At 37.5% G+C, this 19,044-nt stretch overlaps 1 protein-coding gene and 1 pseudogene across 3 annotated transcripts in view; both read left to right on the top strand.

Annotated features, from left to right (window-relative positions):
- GABRG3 (gamma-aminobutyric acid type A receptor subunit gamma3) overlaps window positions 1-19,044 on the top strand; it is a 712,386-nt gene that overhangs the window by 605,326 nt on the left and 88,016 nt on the right. For all 3 annotated transcript variants that reach the window (XM_025437254.3, XM_035714139.2, XM_025437255.3), the window contains one exon: window positions 180-317. In XM_025437254.3, coding sequence (XP_025293039.1) covers window positions 180-317 — 138 coding nt within the window. The remainder of the gene's footprint in view (window positions 1-179; window positions 318-19,044) is intronic.
- LOC112653453 (60S ribosomal protein L37a-like) lies at window positions 2,891-3,142 on the top strand (annotated as a pseudogene).

Below are 19,044 nucleotides of genomic sequence, written 5' to 3'. Positions count from 1 at the left end.
AGTGTTTTTGAGGAAATTTTTGAGAATAAATACAGCCTAAAATTTTAACCTCTGTTCATGATCAGAATTATAATTTTGACTTTTATAATTTTTTATTTTATTAACCTATTTTATTTTATAATTTTTCTGTTTTATAAACCTATATTTTCAAGTGTTTGTTATTTGTTCTGTATTTTCAGATGGCTATCCTAAAGAAGAAATGATTTATAGATGGAGAAAAAATTCAGTTGAGGCAGCTGATCAGAAATCATGGCGGCTTTATCAGTTTGACTTTATGGGCCTCAGAAACACAACAGAAATCGTAACAACATCTGCAGGTAGGATTTAATTTAAGGAAGCATGACTTGCAAAAAAATCTGACTTTTTTCCTCTGATGCCTGAGGCACAATCATGCCTTTAATGTAGAATTCCATTATGTGTGTGTTTTAACTAATGATATTAGGGCAAGCATATACATCAGTGATGTTTGAGGCAAAGCAACGGATTCAATACTGAAGTTTTTAAAATTTTTTAATTGGGATGAAAAAAGGATCATGAGAAATGTCTTATATTTTTAAATAAGGACTGTGCATCATGTCAATAAACTTAACTAGAATTCCCACAAGTGACCATATTTCTATAAACTGCTTTTTACTAATGGCTAATGATGAGAGTTCTACAACTTTTCACATACATAATAAGAATAAAATATTGTTAAGACTCTGTGCATAAAAGAAGCTGGTGTGAAATGTCCTTTGAGTTTTAATTTCCAGCTTCTTTCTTTGCTCTAAACTTTATTTTGAGCTTTGTATTTCTTCTCCAATTTATTGAACATAATAATTATCCACCAATTTGATTTTACTAAGTGGTCATTATATACATAGTATGAAGTATATGATTAGATGAAAAGAGATGTTTCATCTATTAGTGTATTTGAATGCTTTGGGGATTTTGTTCTGTTTCATAGGGTTTTTTTCTTTGTTTTTGAGTGTTTAGTTATTCCTATGATCCACTATTTTGCAACTAATTTTCTTTTGCCAGAGTGTGGGGGTACAGATGGATTTAGAGCTAGCTTTCCTACTGATCAGATTGTTAATATGAAGAGTTTACTGGCTCTTAACACTCCATAACAATTTGTTTCACTGACGACTAAGATGTAAACTTTGATAATCAGTGGTAAATATCTTTAAAAGATAGTTTGAATTCTTTATAGAGTTGTAAAATATAGAACATTTACATGTTAAGAAAAGTCTGAAAAGCTATCTGATTCGCAGAGAAAAGGAAAACTTCCCTATAGACGTCATGGCGGTAAAGGTGAGAAATGCCATCCATATTTAAATATTAAGCAATGATAAGATTAAAAGAATAGAAGATCATAATTTATTTAAATAATATGTGGAGGCAGTAAGAAGGGAAGTGTTTTGGAGAAAATTTTTCCCAATTATGAGTCACCTACATTAAGAATGTGGTTTTGCTCCCTGAAAGGTTAAAATGCACTAGCAGACCTTTAGGTATAAGGCATTGTATACATATGCCACATCTTTATCCATTCATCTTTCGATGGACACTGAGGCTCCTTCCACAGCCATTAGAAACAATGAATACCCATAATTTGCTTCAATGTGGATACATCTGGAGGGTATTATGCTGAGCAAAGTAAGTCAGTCAGAGAAGGACAAACATTATATGATCTCATTCAACCTAACCAAAGAGGTAAAGTATCTATCCCCTAAAAACTACAGAACACTTCTGAAAGAAATTGAGGAAGACACAAAGAGATAGAAAAATATTCCATGCTCATGGATTGGAAGAATTAATAATGTGAAAACGTCAATGTTACCCAGGGCAATTGACACATTTAATGCAACCCTTATCAAAATACCATGGACTTTCTTCAGAGAGTTGGAACAAATCATCTTAAGATTTGTGTGGAATCAGAAAAGACCCCGAATAGCCAGGGGAATTTTAAAAAAGAAAACCATAGCTGGGGGCATCACAATGCCAGATTTCAGGGTGTACTACAAAGCTGTGGTCATCAAGACAGTGTGGTACTGGCACAAAAACAGACACATAGATCAATGGAACAGAATAGAGAACCCAGAAGTGGACCCTCAACTTTATGGCCAACTAATATTCGACAAAGGAGGAAAGACTATCCATTGGAAGAAAGACAGTCTCTTCAATAAATGGTGCTGGGAAAATTGGACATCCACATGCAGAAGAATGAAACTAGACCACTCTCTTGCACCATACACAAAGATAAACTCAAAATGGATGAAAGATCTAAATGTGAGACAAGATTCCATCAAAATCCTAGAGGAGAAAACAGGCAACACCCTTTTTGAACTCAGCCACAGTAACTTCTTGCAAGATACATCCACGAAGGCAAAAGAAACAGAAGCAAAAATGAACTATTGGGACTTCATCAAGATAAGAAGCTTTTGCACAGCAAAAGAAACAGTCAACAAAACTGAAAGACAACCTACAGACTGGGAGAGGATATTTGCAAATGACTTATCAGATAAAGGGCTAGTATCCAAGATCTATAAAGAACCTGTTCTGGGAATTTAAAAAAAAAAATAGTGAAAGAGAATAAAGGGGAAAGGAGAGAAAATGAGTGGGAAATATCAGAGAGGGTGACAGAACATGAGAGACACCTAATTCTGGGAAACGAACAAGGGATAGTAGAAAGGGAGGTGGGCGGGGGGTTGGGGTGACTGGGTGATGGGCACTGAGGGGGGCACTTGATGGGATGAGCACAGGGTGTTATGCTATATGTTGGCAAATCGAACTCTGATAAAAACATATACAAAAAAAAAAAAAGATGTGGATATTCCTGGCACAGACTGTCATCCTCTCTGGGCTCGGACCTAGTTTGCAGGGACATGGCTAAATGCACCAAGAAATCAGAATTGTGGGTAAATACAAGACCTGTTATGGTGCCTCCCTCAGGAAAATGGTGAAGAAGATTGAAATAAGTCAGCACACCAAGTGCATTTGCTCCCTCTATGACAAAACTAGGATGAAAAGATGAGCTGTGGGCATCTGGCACTGTGGCTCCTGCATGAAAACCATAGCCAGTGGTGCCTGGACCAACGGCACCACTTCTGCCATCACAGTGAAGTCCGCCATCAGGAGACTGAAGGAGTTGAAAGACCAGTAGAAGTTCCACCATTTGAAAAATGGCTAGCCTATAATAAATGGGTTAATTACATAATAAAAAAGATACGAAGGTTCCTAAAAAAGTTAGACATAATACTATCATATGACCCAACAATTGCTCTACTAGGTATTTACTCAAAGGATACAAACACAGCAATTTGAAGGGGCACATGCATTCCAATGTTTATAGCAACAATGTCTACAATAGCCAAAATATGGGAGAGCCCAGATGTCCATTGACAGACGAATGGATACAGAAGATGTGGGTACACACACACACACACACACACACACACACACAGTAGAATATTACTCAGCCATCAAAAAAGTAAAATCTTACTATTTGCACTGATATGGTGGGAGCTAGTGTATTATGCTAAGTGAAAACAGTCAGAGAAAAACAAATACCACATTATTTCACCCATATGTAGAATTTAGGACACAAAACTGATGAACAGGGGGAAGAGAAGGAAAAAAGTACCTTTAGGTGTAAGGCAGCCCAAAAGTGGCTAACTAAATAAGGGGATAATGTTCTAGCATTTAAATGCCAAATGTCGATGCTGGATTTTTTCTTTCTTGGTATTCTCTGAAAGCTGATGTTAAAGGATAGACACTGCAAAGGCAAGTAAAACACAACTGCCATGGGGTTTTGAAATTGAATATAAGAATACCAGCACAGGGAAACAGAGGGGCCTGTGGAGTCAAGGTAATAGTATGAGGAATTATGTGCTAGGTGATACTTTAACCAGACAGAGAACTGGTTCCAAACTCAGATTCAGCTACTTGCTGCTGGAAAATCAATACTCAAGAGACATGTGATGGTGGGAGAAGGAAGTTTGCTTTATTCAGGAAGCCAGCAGCCAGGAAGATGGTGGACTAACATCTCAAAGATCATCTTTTCTGTCCAGGTGAAGCTGGAAGGTTTTAAAGGGAAAGACATAGGAAAAGGGAGGGGAGCTCCATCCAGGAGAAGCAGGTGCCTGGTGGCTAGTTCTCTGTGCACAGGATCCTAAATATATTTGCTGGCATCAGTGGCAGTTGTTTTCAAATGTAGTCAAGCCTTATCTTCTGGGAAAGTTTGGTCCTTCACTCCTCAAAGTCAGTGGTCTGCAAATTCCAAGGAAAGTAAGTTCGTTCTGCTACATTTTAAAGAACACAAACAAGGAGTACATAAGCTTGAAGCAAGTTAACCCTTCAGATGGATTGGAGTGCTGTTAAATTACTGTGGGTTTACAAAACAACATGGAAACATTCACTGGCAGCAAGGAGCTTTTGGTCTAGAAAAACATGATAGATATGAGAGACTTATGAACAAACTAAGAGTTTATACACCAGCATAGCAAATAGACATTATATTAAGTGAAATTGTAAGAAAGATGGAAGCAATGTTTAGGACAGTCCTTTATGAGTAAGAAATGACTGTTTTCCAGGATTTTATTTTGTCATTCTTTTTCCACGAAGTCAATGAATATATTGGCAGTGATAGATGAATGTTCTCCATATGCTCCTCTTCTATTTTTATACGAAACTTCTCCCATTTTTATAAGAAAATTCACATTATATTGGATCTTATAAATCGTTCCTTCTCCTTTAGAAAATAAGCAAAAGGGATCTGCCTTTGGCTCAAGGTGTGATCCTGGAGTTCCGGGATCGAGTCCCACATCCGGCTCCCTGCATGGAGCCTGCTTCTACGTCTCTGCCTCTGTGTGTGTGTGTCTCATGAATAAACAAATAAAAGCTTTTAAAAAAGAAACTAAGAAAAAAATATATGCTAAAGAAATTAATCTGTATAAAAAACACCCTAAACTTGCTTACCTGTAATAAATAGATACTGTTTGAAGATGGGAGTGAGATGTAAATGATGGATTTTTCACTCTTTGTTTCTAAACTTCTCATGGGCCCAAGGTAGTCACCATCCTCCCATGCCTGTCTTTAGAAGCCTGGAATATTCTATGGCATTTCCCCAGTGGAAAATCATGAAATCATTAAAATCACTCTTTTTTTAAAAATTTTTTAATAATAAATTTATTTTTTATTGGTGTTCAATTTGCCAACATACAGAATAACACGCAGTGCTCATCTCATCAAGTGCCCCCCTAAGTGCCACTCAGTCACCCCCACCCCCTGCCCTCCTCCCCTTCCACCACCACTACTGCGTTTCCCAGAGTTAGGAGTCTTCATGTTCTGTCTCCCTTTCTGATATTTCCTACCCATTTCTCCTCCCTTCCCTTCAATTCCCTTTCACTATTATTTCTATTCCCTAAATGAATGAGAACATATAATGTTTGTCCTTCTCTGATTGACTTGTTTCACTCAGCATAATACCCTCCAGTTCCATCCACGTCGAAGCACATGGTGGGTATTTGTCATTTCTAATAGCTGAGTAATATTCCATTGTATACATAGACCACATCTTCTTTATCCATTCATCTTTCGATGGACACCAAGGCTCCTTCCACAGTTTGGCTATTGTGGACATTGCTGCTAGAAACATCGGGGTGCAGGTGTCCCAGTGTTTCATTGCATCTGTATCTTTGGGGTAAATCTCCAGCAGTGCAATTGCTAGGTCGTAGGGCAGGTCTATTTTTAACTCTTTGAGGAACCTCCACACAGTTTTCCAGAGTGGCTGCACCAGTTCACATTCCCACCAACAGTGCAGGAGGGTTCCCCTCTCTCCACATCCTCTCCAACATTTGTGGTTTCCTGCCTTGTTAATTTTCCCCATTCTCACTGGTGTGAGGTGGTATCTCATTGGGGTTTTGATTTGTATTTCCCTGATGGCAAGTGATGCAGAGCATTTTCTCATGTGTGTGGTGGCCATGTCTATGTCTTCCTCTGTGAGATTTCTGTTCAAGTCTTTTGCCCATTTCATGATTGGATTATTTGTTTCTTTGGTGTTGAGTTTAATAAGTTCTTTATAGATCTTGGAAACTAGCCCTTTATCTGATACGTCATTTGCAAATATCTTCTCCTATTCTGTAGGTTGTCTTTTAGTTTTGTTGACTGTATCCTTTGCTGTGCAAAAGCTTCTTATCTTGATGAAGTCCCAATAGCACCCAAAAGCATAAGATACCTAGGAATAAACCTAACTAAAGAGGTAAAGCATCTATACCCTAAAAATTATAGAACACCTCTGAAAGAAATTGAGGAAGACACAAAGAGATGGAAAAATATTCCATGCTCATGGATTGGCAGAATTAATATTGTGAAAATGTCAATGTTACCCAGGGCAATTTACACATTTAATGGAATCCCTATCAAAATACCATGGGCTTTCTTCAGAGAGTTAGAACAAATTATTTTAAGATTTGTGTGGAATAAGAAAAGATCCCGAATAGCCAGGAGAATTTTTAAAAAGAAAACCATAGCTGGGGGCATCACAATGCCAGATTTCAGGGTGTACTACAAAGCTGTGGTCATCAAGACAGTGTGGTACTGGCACAAAAACAGACACATAGATCAATGGAACAGAATAGAGAATCCAAAAGCGGAACCTCAACTTTATGGTCAACTAATATTCAACAAAGCAGGAAAGACTATCCACTGGAAGAAAGACAGTCTCTTCCATAAATGGTGCTGGGAAAAGTGAACATCCACATGCAGAAGAATGAAACTAGACCACTCTCTTGCACCATACACAAAGATAAAGTCAAAATGGATAAAAGATCTAAATGTGAGACAAGATTCCATCAAAATCCTAGAGGAGAACACAGGCAACACCCTTTTTGAACTCGGCCACAGTAACTTCTTGTAAAATCACTCTTTTGCACACTCCCTCCCTTTTGCTCCCTTTCCCCTTTTCCTTCCACACAGCCAACCATAATGAAACACAGGTTTCTACCCACTCAACACCACAACCATGCATCATTACAGGGTAAAAATAATAATAAATTAAAGCACACTATTTCCATCACTGCTGTCTTTTGAAGTTGTTGCCATGAATTTCAAGAGAGTCTTCAGGTTTTCATGCTGTAGTATGTGCTAGTCCAGTGTTTCTCAATCTTTTATTTTTTATCATCTCTCCTATGGAGTCTTAGGTATTTTTTAATCACCTCCCTTAGAAATGCTTGTATATGTTTTCATATATTATGGCCTTTTGGAGGGCTACACAGCAATATCAAAGATTTGTCACTTCCCTTCCAAAAAAGAATTTTCACTCCCATAGGAATAAATATCACTTCCATTAAAATGCAAACTCTGTTTATTCTTTAACTTTCCTAGGTGGCAGGTTCCCATTTTGTTCTTGGCCCCAATCTCTGACAGCAACACCTTTACTTTCCACTAGTGATCTTGCTCCTCACTGTTCCTAGAATCTTGAGGAAATCTGAAAGCATCCAATCTTTGCCCACTGATTGCAATTACTCCCTCATTGTATTGCAGATGTGCTCCCATTCTTACCCCCATGTACACCAGATCCTGTTCCTTCCCCTACACAAGAGATTGCTCCAACACATCTCTCTCTCACACTTATGCCATTTTTTTTTTTTTGCTCTACTGGATCATTACTACCATCTCCTTAAAAATAGGCTTTTATTTCACTATTTTTTAAAATTGTTTCAGTTAGGTCTTCAGTATGCAGCAAGTGACATACACAAACTGGCTAATTAGAAGTTAATGAAGGGAAGAAACTATTTACAATCTTTCTGGCAGTGTTTATGACATATTGCAATAAGGCATTGTGATAGGCAGAATAATGGCTCCCAAAGATGTCCATTTTTTTTAATCCCCAGAATCTGTGTGTACATCATGTTGCATGATAAAGGACGATTAAGGTAGCAGATGGAATTAAGGTTGGTAGTCAGCTGACTTTCAGATGTAGAGGTTATCTTGAATTATCTAGGTGGGTTCAGTGTGAAAGAGGGAGACAGAAGAAAAGAGAAAGAAATGTGACTGCAGAAGAAACTCACAGAGAGGTACAACTTTGTTGGAATTGAAGATGGACGAAAGGGCCACCAGCCAAGGCAAGTGGGGGTTGCAGAAGCAGGAAAGAGCGAAGAAATGAATTCTAGAACCTCTAGAAGGTAATATGGCCCTCTTGACATCTTAATTTTAGCCAAGCAAGATATGTGTCAGACTTCTAACCTAAAGAACTAAACATAACAAATTTTTGTTGTTTCAAGCCACTAAGTGTGTTATCCTTTGTTAAAACAGCAATAGGAAACTAATATAGACATGTTGCAGTAATCTCAAGCTAGTGGTATTGGGAGGCTTTTGCCACTTAGCTAAAGAGGCAAGAAGTGAGAGTGGTTACTGGAATCTGGAGAATTAGTTGCAGTGAGAGGGCTGCATGACAGCTGGAATCACTTTCAGCAGAGAATCCAGCCAACCTGCAGCACAGGGTCAGGAAAGGAGCTTTAGGATATTTGCCTTAACCTCTTTCACATCACAATATCTGTTCTGTCTCCCCAGGGGCCTGAAGCCGAGGCTCAGGGAACTGGTATGGTGTGGTCCAGGCAGAAGCTTCCTGGGCATAAAGTAGGTAGAAAAGGGTAGAAAGTAGGTATGGAGGGGCAACAGAAGGTGCCCAATACAATGTTATTCCAGTCCTCCTTCTGTTCTTCCCCAAGCTACTGCCCCATTTATGCTCTTTGCAGAAAACTCTTCTAAACAGTCATCCAGTCTCATTGACCTTCATGCCATTCTATTGAGCTCATCCCAGCCAGGCTTTCCTTTTTTACTCCTCCACCAGTGCTGCTCTCAGTAAGGTCACCAAGGACCTCTACAGTGCTAAACCTTCTCCTTTCACCATGGCTTCTCTTCCATTGGCTTCCAGGCTTGTCTTGCTTGTCCTCCTCCTGATGTTTCTTCTTCTGTGTTTTTGTGTTGGACCTCCATCTTCTCCACCTTCTTTTCATCTGGGAGTGCCCCAGGACTCTGTTTTCTATCTGTGCTCACTTGTCTGTGAGTTTCATCCAGGCTTCTACAGTATTATCTCCAAAATTTACATCTCCAGGTCCAAATCAAACATCTTATAAATCCCAGCCTTCTGGACCCAAATGCTTGTTCAAGACCTCCTCTGTGTCCCAAACTCATGCTCATGGGCTATTCCATCTGGAGTCTTTCCCTACCAGATGATGCCCCTCCATCTCTTCATTTTCTCAGGCCCAAACTTCAGGAACATCAACTCCTCCCTTTTTTTATTTTATTTTTTTATTTTTTATTTTTTTGTTTTTTTTTCTCCTCCCTTATTTTACACATCAAATCCAAAATAACACCAAATGCTTTTGACTATATCTTCAAAATATTCTCAATAAGATGGCTTCTACCAATTTAATTGCTACTATCCTAATCTAAGTCACCATTATCCCTTTCCTTGGTTATAGCATTAGCCCCTTATTTACTCGTTTGATTCTAGACTTGCTTACCTATTGTCCACTACAAAGTGGTGTTTCATTAGGATTTCTGCATGACTGACTTCCTATGTTCTGTAAATCTGTGCTCAAAAATCACCTTCTTGGGATCCCTGGGTGGTGCAGCGGTTTGGCGCCTGCCTTTGGCCCAGGGCGCGATCCTGGAGACCCGGGATCGAATCCCACGTCGGGCTCCCGGTGCATGGAGCCTGCTTCTCCCTCTGCCTGTGTCTCTGCCTCTCTCTCTCTCTCTCTGTGACTATCATAAATAAATAAATTTTTTAAAAAGTTTAAAAAAAATCACCTCCTCATTGAATCCCATCCTCTGGGCAATCTCTGCCTTCACTAATTGATAAAATATGTCATACAATTTATGTATTTATTATGTTTATCTTCTGTTGTGTTACATAAAGGGGTTATTGTCTATATTGCTAACTATTGTGTGAGACATGGTAGACTGTGCTTGGTTCCTAGTGATGTCCTACTAAATAAATTAGAAAAGAAAATATTTGAGTCAAGAGATCAGTCAGGAGGAATATGTGAGTCTTGACAAGAAATCATGAGCATTGACTCAGAAAGGGGCAATAAGAAGGAAAAAGGAGTATTATATTTAAACGACTTTCTGTCAGTCAAATGAGCAAATCTAGTAAGTGATGTATATATGGAATAAGGCAAATACATTAAAAACAAAGGGAAATGAAGTAATGCACATTGGAGCAATATGTGATCACATCGGTAAAACAAGATTGTACAGGTGTTGGAGGGAATTTTGAGATTGGCTTAGATATTCTGAAGGAAAATTCTCATTAAGTTTCTTCAATGGCAGATGTGACTCCAAATTTAGTAGGCTTATCTACTAGATAATGAGAGCTGAACAAGTTGATGTCCATGTTTTGTAGTAGAGTCATGCTGGAAGAGTGCCTATAACTAGTCACAACCAGAGGGTGATACCCATAAGAACAGATCTAGCTTTTGGAATAATGCCTGTTTGAGATTGGATCTCTCCCTGATTGTCCCAGCCTGTGAAGTTAGTTGCCTGAAAGTAATACACTGTTGGAGTTTATGCGCACTTTCAGGGAGATTCCTGGCATCTTACCCTGTGCAATTTCAATTCTGGCATCTGGCTGTAAGGCTGTAAGTGAAACATTTTTCCCTAAAGATCTATAAAGCAGTTTAGTGATTGGGCAGTTTCAAATATAGCACAATGAGCTGGATGACCTTAACTATAATAATTGGCAGCTAGTTTATAATATGCCAATTATTATTTTAAATGTTTTACATAAACTAATCATTTGGACTTCATAATGCCCACACATTATTATTGTTAAGGAACTCAAAGCTCATCAAGATAAAGTAATGTGCCCACAGGAAGTTATTGGTGGAACTGGAGTGCTTCAAAGCCCATTCAAACTGCCCTTGCCATAGAACCCAAGACAAGACTTATGGGCATGGGATGATTATGTTGCTAAGGGGTGTTAAATATAGGCAAAATGATTATTCTGTTAAAATATCATGACAGAAAACTCTAAAATATTTGGGAAGTGCTGGAAATGCTCATAATCAGTTGATTTCTTTTTGAATATCTTTTATACAAACTTTGCTATGCCCTTAAATGATTTTCAACTACTATTCTTAGATTTAATTATCTATTAATTTGTTTAGTTGCAAAAGGGTTCATGAAAAAGCTAAATGTGCTGGACACTTCTTGATCTTAAGGAGTCTTCAGGCTAGCCAGAAATACAAGGATTTAGAATTTAGTGAGAGAGGTGTCAATATAAATGAGTCCCACCAACTGCTGCAGGAGCACAGAGGTGAAGGAGAGCTTATTGATGGCGCTTCACATGTGGCTAAGTGTCTCAGCATGTCCTCATCATTTTCTATGGGTCATCAGTATACTACAAGCTACAACATCAGTGTTAGCAAAAGTGTTTCCTAACCACAGCAATAAATTAGGAAACACTGCATACTGCATTATTTTCCTGAAGATTCCAATATGTTTAAATACAAGGAAGAACTGTGTTAAATAAGCCAGTCTATATTTAATCCTGCACTTTTCAGATTCATTATACCAGAAAATACTTTTTTTTTTCATGGAATATCAACAATTTCCTGGGCAGCATTATCACTTTGAGCATTTCATTTGCATATAATAATGTTGGTTTTTGGATTTAGAAGACTAGTTGAGTACTAAATGTCATCATTGAGGGGAAAATGCAAAAAAAAAAAAAAAAAAAAAAAAGGCTCCACAAAATCAGCATACTAGTCAATAATTGAGTTTTTTCCTTAGACAAATATGGAATATTTACATGTGCTATTCATAAGTACTCTGAAAAAAGAAAAGAAGAAATGCATTCTGCCATGGACAATTTTGCAGATTTATTTCTCATTTAAATTTTTATCATGGAGAATACTAATTTCCTTCAAGTGACATTATTTTTACCAATACTATGGTCGATGAGAAAATTAGACTAAACCTGAATTCACATTTTTAAATTTTTATAAACATAATCAATCTTTTGTATAATTACACCTATAACAAAAACATTCTTTAAATGTAAAATATACTCCAATTCATATGTTTACTAATTGATAATCTTTACTTGCACTGTTAGCCAATGATGGGCATTAACCACAGCATCAATACAAGTCTCACAGATTGTTGTTGATTATTGGCTGAATCCAGATTATGTGAACCAGGAAATCAATTCACTAGTAAAATGAATGTAAACAAAATAAAGTAAAAAATACAAATTGTTCTTTTAGATATTTATTTGGCAATCACATTCCTGTGTTGTAATGTCTCCAAGTATGAAAACAAAGGCAAAAACAAACAAACAAAACTGTTCCTGTAGGAGTTTACCAAATGATAAAAAATATTAGGTTTTTATATGCTTAAGAGTATGTTGATAATTCAAGTGGGTTCATGTTATGCAGTGTCCACTCACACCATTCTTCACTTCACATCATCGTTCTAGGATTCCCAAAATGGTCTTACAAATATCATTGCTGTTTTGGGAGATCTAACCTGAGACCCTACTTCCTACTGAGGGAATTCCCAGGTAGCATATTCCTCTTTGCGTAGAGACTCAAGATTAATGGGTTTCCTATCCAATGTAATGGTTATGAAAAAGAAGTACTATGAGCTCCTTAAAGTCCTAAAGCATGACAAATGCCCAGGTGTGCCTTGTTGGTCAGCTTCTTCATAATCTTTTTTTGTATATATATTACAAACACTCATTCTTCATTTCTCTAAAGCTCAATTTGCAAAAAGAAAACTTAAACCTCTGGTTGCAGTTGAGGTTTCTAAGAAAGTGTAACAGGGATAAATGGGAAGGAGCATTTCTCATATATAACTGTGCAGAATCTCTGTGGATTCAAGATAACATGAGATGAGAGTGTGAAACTGGAGCCCCAAAGATGAGAAAGCATGCAGTACCTGCACACAACAGTGTGCTGTTCTGTAAGTGTTTCCTGGCCGTATCCAGCTTAAATTTAGATGTCAACAATTAAGACAATATAATGAATATTCATGAAACACAGTTATGTGGCTAAGTGTGTCTGGCATTTGACAACATGAAGGGTCATCCACAGTGCTGTGATGGCATTTTAGAGGATCTCTGTTAGATAAATGTCTTTTTATAGACAAATGTCATTTCTTGTTTATAATTTCTTAACTCAAAATAATGATGAGACTAATATAAAATTACATATCTTTTTTTTCCAAGAAGATTAAAGCATTGGAGCATTATCTAACTGGTTCCCAGAATCACATTGAAGTTTGAAGAGGATAGATAATATCATTCCATGTTTTTAAACATGTATAAATAATTCTGTGGAACTTATCTGTGAAATGGAAACACATTGCAAAACCTCACAGTCATAAGGCCAGGTGTCCAGTAGCTCTGTGTTGCCAACACCAAGTACTTTGAGGTGGACAGTCTTCATTATTGACTCACATCAAGGAACATATAAAAGTACAATCTTCACTAACCCCAACATCCTTTGGGTGTGATCTTGGAGAGACACTTTTGTCTGACTGGTCTTAAGATACCAAGAATATAAAAATTATTATTTATATTACTCTGAGAATTTGATTTAAAATAATAAATATGTTTTTTTCCTAAATTTTGCAAACACCATTTAGGAGCGTGAGTGACTGTATTTCTTTCCTGAGGCTGTTGTGAGAGTAGCATGGAATGGTTGTTTCACAGCTCTGGAGGTGGTAAGTCCAAATTCAAGATGTCACCAGGGTTGGTTCCTTCTGAGGACCATATAGGAGAATCTGTTCTAGGCCCCCCTGTCTTGGCTGGTAGATGATATTGTCTCTGTGTCTTCATGTCATCTTCTCTCTGTGCATGTCTGCCTGTATGTTAAAATTTCCTCTTTTGTATAAGAATACCAGTCATATTGGATTAGGGGTCCACCTTACTCTAGTCTGATCTCATCCTAACTAATTATATCTGCAATGGCTCTATTTCCAAATAAGGTCACACTCTGAGGTACTGTGTGTTAGGACTACAATAGCTTTTGAGGAACACAACTCAACCCATAACAAACCCATAACAGTAACCTAGAAAGTATCACCTACCATGAGAATTAGGGTTTCAATCAAATTTGAAAATGAGACTTTCTCTTTGTCCCAGACACATTCTTTTTTTTTATTCGATTTCAATTTGCCAACATATAGCATAACACCCAGTGCTCATCCCATCAAGTGCCGCCTTCAGGGCCCATCACCCAGTCACCCCCACCCCCCACCCACCTCCCTTTCCACCACCCCTTGTTCATTTCCCAGAGTTAGGAGTCTTTATGTTCTGTCTCCCTCTCTGATATTTCCCACTTATTTTCTCTCTTTTCCTCTTTATTCCCTTTCACTATTTTTTATATTCCCCAAATGAATGAGACCATATAATGTTTGTCCTTCTCCGATTGACTTATTTCACTCAGCATAATACCCTCCGGTTCCAACCATGTCGAAGCAAATGGGGGGTATTTGTCATTTCTAATAGCCAGACACATTCTTTATACTTAGATCAGTGTCCCCTTCTAAGTGGACTATTTGCATTGACTGTGAAGAAAGGCCATGGGCCAACAATGCTAGCATGTACTTGTGTGACCTGCTAATGGGCAGCCTTTTCATCACCTCGTAGATGGTAAGAAATTGAGGTTCCTAGGTCTCACATCAACCCTTTTAGATAAGAATTTTGGGGGGAGGATGCAAGAACTCTCCATTTCATACTCCTCCAAACACTCTCATGATATTGAAGGTTGGCATGCACTGGGTAGACCAGACAAGATTAGAGCTGGTGGATAAAAATTGCAGTGACATCAAAGCCAGTGAGGAATAATTTCCTACTATGATTTCTGACTGACTCAATGGTGTGCTGTATTTCTTATGTTACTAATGTTTTTGAACATTCTTTATATGAACATTCTTTTTATGCCTTCTTTAATTATTCCCCCATGGGTAGTTGCAGCAAATCTTCTCCTTTGTATTAGCCAAATGCCACATTGCAGAGCTAAAATCAGAAACTTTATATATAAACTTTATATATATGTCTAAATGCATAGGAACTATATTAAATTATAATAGGAACTATACAGACATACTTATTAGATATTGCTGATTTGGTTCCCGAGCACCACAATAAAGCAAGTATCATAACAAGGGATTCAAATAATTTTTTTGGTTTCTCAGTGCATATAAAAGTTATGTTTATACTATTTTAGAGTCTATTAAGTGTGCAGTAGCATTGTGTCTAAAAAATAATGTGCATATCTTAATTTTAAAAATACATTATTGCCAAAAATACTGTCATCTGAGTTTTCAGCAAGGCATAATCTTTAGCTGGTGGAAGGTCCTACCTTGATGTTGATAGCTGCTGACTGATCAGGGTGGTTGTTGCTGAAGGTTGGGGCAGCTGTGGCAACTTCTTAAAACAAGAAAACCATGAAGTTTGCCACATAATTGACTCTTCCTTTCACAAACAATTTCTCTGCAGCATGCAATGCTATTTGATAGAATTTTACCCACAGTAGAATTTCTCTGAAAATTGAAGTCAATCCTCTGAAAACCTTGCCACTATTTTATCAACTAAGTGTATGTAATATCCTATATCTTTTTTTTTTTGTCATTTCAACAATATTCACACCATCTTTACCAGGAGTAGATTCTATCTTAAGAAAACCACTTTTTGGTTGGGACACCTGGGTGGCACAGTCAGTTAAAATATCTGCCTTCAGTTCAGGTCATGATCCCGGGGTCCTGGGATCAAGCCTCACATTGGACTCCCTGCTCAGCAGGAAGCCTGCTTCTCTCTTTGCCATTTTCCCCACTTGTGCTTTCTGTCGCTCTCTATTTCTCTGTCAAATATATAAATAAAATATAAAAAAAAGAAAGAAAGGAAGAAGAAAGAAGAAAGAGAGAAGGAAAGAAAGAAAGAAAGAAAGAAAGAAAGAAAGAAAGAAAGAAGAAAGAAAGAAAGAAAGAAAGAAAGAAAGAAGAAAGAAAGAAGAAAGAAAGAAAGAAAGAAAGAAAGAAAGAAAGAAAGAAAGAAAGAAAGAAAGAAAGAAAGAAAGAAAGAAAGAAAGAAAGAAAGAAAGAAAGAAAGAAAGAAGAAAGAAAGAAGACTACTTCTCCCTGGCTCATCCACAAAAAGAAGCTCCTTATCCATTAAAGTTTGAAGCAATTCATTCACATCTTTGGCCCCACTTCTAATTCTAGTTCTCTGCCATTTTCACCACATCTGCAGTTACTTCCTCCACTGAAGTCTTGAACCTCCAACGTCATCCAGGAGGGTTGGAATCAACTTCTTCCAAACCCCTGTTCATGTTGATTTTTTTACCTCTTTCTATGAATCACTCGTGGTTTTTCTTTTATTATTATTATTATTATTATTATTATTATTATTATTATTATTTATTTATTTATTCATGAGAGACAGAGAGAGGCAGAGACTCAGGCAGAGGGAGAAGCAGGCTCCATGCAGGGATCCTGATGTGGGTCTCGATGCTGGGACTCCCAGATCACGCCCTGAGCCAAAGACAGATACTCAACTGCTGAGCCATCCAGGCATCCCAAGATTTATTTATTCATGAGAGAGACACAGAAAGAGGCAGAGACATAGGTAGAGGGGAAAGGCAGGCTCCTTGCAAGAAGCCCAATGTGGGACTTGATTCCAGATCCCCAGATCACATCCTGAGCCGAAGGCAGACACTCAATCACTGAGCCACCCAGGTGTCCCGAATCACTCATATTCTTAATGGCATCTAGAATGGTGATTCCTTTTCAGAAGGTTTTCAATTGACTTTGCCCAGAACCATTAGAGAAATAATTATCTATGGTACTTATAGCCTTAGGAAATTTATTTCTTAAGTAATAAGACTTGAGAGTTGAAATGACTCCTTGAGTCATGGGCTGCACAGCAGATGTTATGTTAGTAAGCATAAAAACAATATTAATTTCATATATCTCTATCATAGAGCTCTTGAATGACCAGATACATTGTAATGAGCAGTATTTTTTGAAAAAAAAAAATCTTTCATGAGCAGTAAGTCTCAACAGTGGGCTTAAAATATTCATTAATCATGTTGTAAATAGATGTGCTATCACCCAGGCTTTGCTATTCCATTTATAAGAGCACAGGTAGAGTAAATTTAGCAGTTATTTTTCTGTAAAGTATGTATGTATTTATTTATTTATTTATTTATTTATTTATTTATTTATTTATTTATGTAAGAGAGCAGAGCAAGGGGGAGAGGGAGACAGAGAATCTCAAGCAGACTCCCTGCTAAGTGTGGAGCCCAACACAGGGTTTGATCTCATGACCCCAAGATCATGACCTGAGCTGAAATCAAGAGTCTGATGCTTAACAAACTGAGCCACCCAGGCACCTTGATTTAATATAATTCTTAGGTGCCCTAGGATTTTTTAAATAGTAAATGAATGTTGGTTTCAACTTAAAGTCACCAGCTGCATTAGGCTCTAGCAAGAGAGTCAGCCTGTCCTTTGAAGCTTTGAAGCCAGGCATTTACTTCTCCTCGCTAGCTGTGAAAGTCATAGAGTGTATCATAGTTTAACCACCTTCATTATCTTAGCTAGATCTTCTGGATAACTTGCTGCAACTTCTGCATCAGCACTTGCTGTTTCATTTTATTTTATTTCATTTTTTTTATTTCATTTTACATTATGGAGGTGGCTTCTTTTTCTTAAACCTCATGAACCAATTGCTGCTAGCTTCAGACTTTTCTTCTGCAGTTTCCTTGCCTCTCTCAGCCCTCATAGCATTGAAGAGTTTTGCTCTGCAATAAGTTTTGGCTTAAGGGAATGTTGTAGCTATTTTGATCTTCTATGCAGACCACTAAAACTTTCTTCATATCAGCAATAAAGCTTTTTCACTTTCTTATCACTTGTCTGTTCACTAGAGTAGCAACTTTTAATTTCCTTAAAAACTTTTTCTTTGCATTCACAACTTGGATAACTGGCACAAGAGGCTTAGCATTTGGCCTATCTCAGCTTTGACATGCCTTCCTTGCTAAGCTTAATCATTTCTAGCTTTCGATTTCAAGTGAGAGATTTATGATTCTTCTTTTCACATTAAATGTTAGAGGTCATTGTAGGGTTATTAACTGGCCTAATTTCAATATTGTTGTGTCTCAGGGAATAGGGAGACTTGAGGAGAGGTAAAGAGATGGGGAAACAGTTGGTGAAGCAGTCAAGCAGTCAGAACACACATGATATTTTTCAATTAAATTTGTTGTCTTATAAGGGCGCTGTTCATAGCACCTCAAAACAATTAGAATAGACATATCAAAGATCACTTGATCACAGATCACATTAATAAAAATAACAATTAAAAATTTGAAATATTGGGAGAATTACCAAAAGGTGACACAGAGACACAAAATGAGAAAATGCTGTTGGAAAAATGGTGCCACTATACTTGCTGGATGCCACAAACCTTTAATTTCTAAGAAATGCAATATCTATGAATGCAATAAAGCAAAGCTCAATAAAAGAAGGTATGCCACTGCTATTCAACATAGTACTAGAAGTCCTAGCCTCAGAAATCAGACAACAAAAAGACATTAAAGACATTCAAATTGGCAAAGAAGAAGTCAAACTCTCCCTCTTTGCATATGACATGATACTCTACATAGAAAACACAAAAGACTCCACGCCAAGATTGCTAGAACTCATACAGCAATTTGGCAGTGTGGCAGGTTACAAAATCAATGCCCAGATCAGTGGCATTTATATACACTAACAATGAGACTGAAGAAAGAGAAATTAAGGAGTCAATCCCATTTACAATTGCACCCAAAAGCATAAGATACCTAGGAATAAACCTAACCAAAGAGGTAAAGGATCTATACCCTAAAAACTACAGAACACTTCTGAAAGAAACTGAGGAAGACACAAAGAGATGGAAATATATTCCCTGCTCATGGATTGGCAGAATTAATATTGTGAAAATGTCAATGTTACCCATGGCAATTTACACGTTTAATGCAATCCCTATCAAAATACCATGGACTTTCTTCAGAGAGTTAG

This window comes from Canis lupus, chromosome 3 (assembly GCF_003254725.2).
Source record: "Canis lupus dingo isolate Sandy chromosome 3, ASM325472v2, whole genome shotgun sequence".
In the NCBI taxonomy this organism is placed as follows: domain Eukaryota; kingdom Metazoa; phylum Chordata; class Mammalia; order Carnivora; family Canidae; genus Canis; species Canis lupus.
The sequence above is the reverse complement of the archived record's forward strand: the minus strand, read 5'-3'. Positions and strand labels throughout refer to the sequence as shown.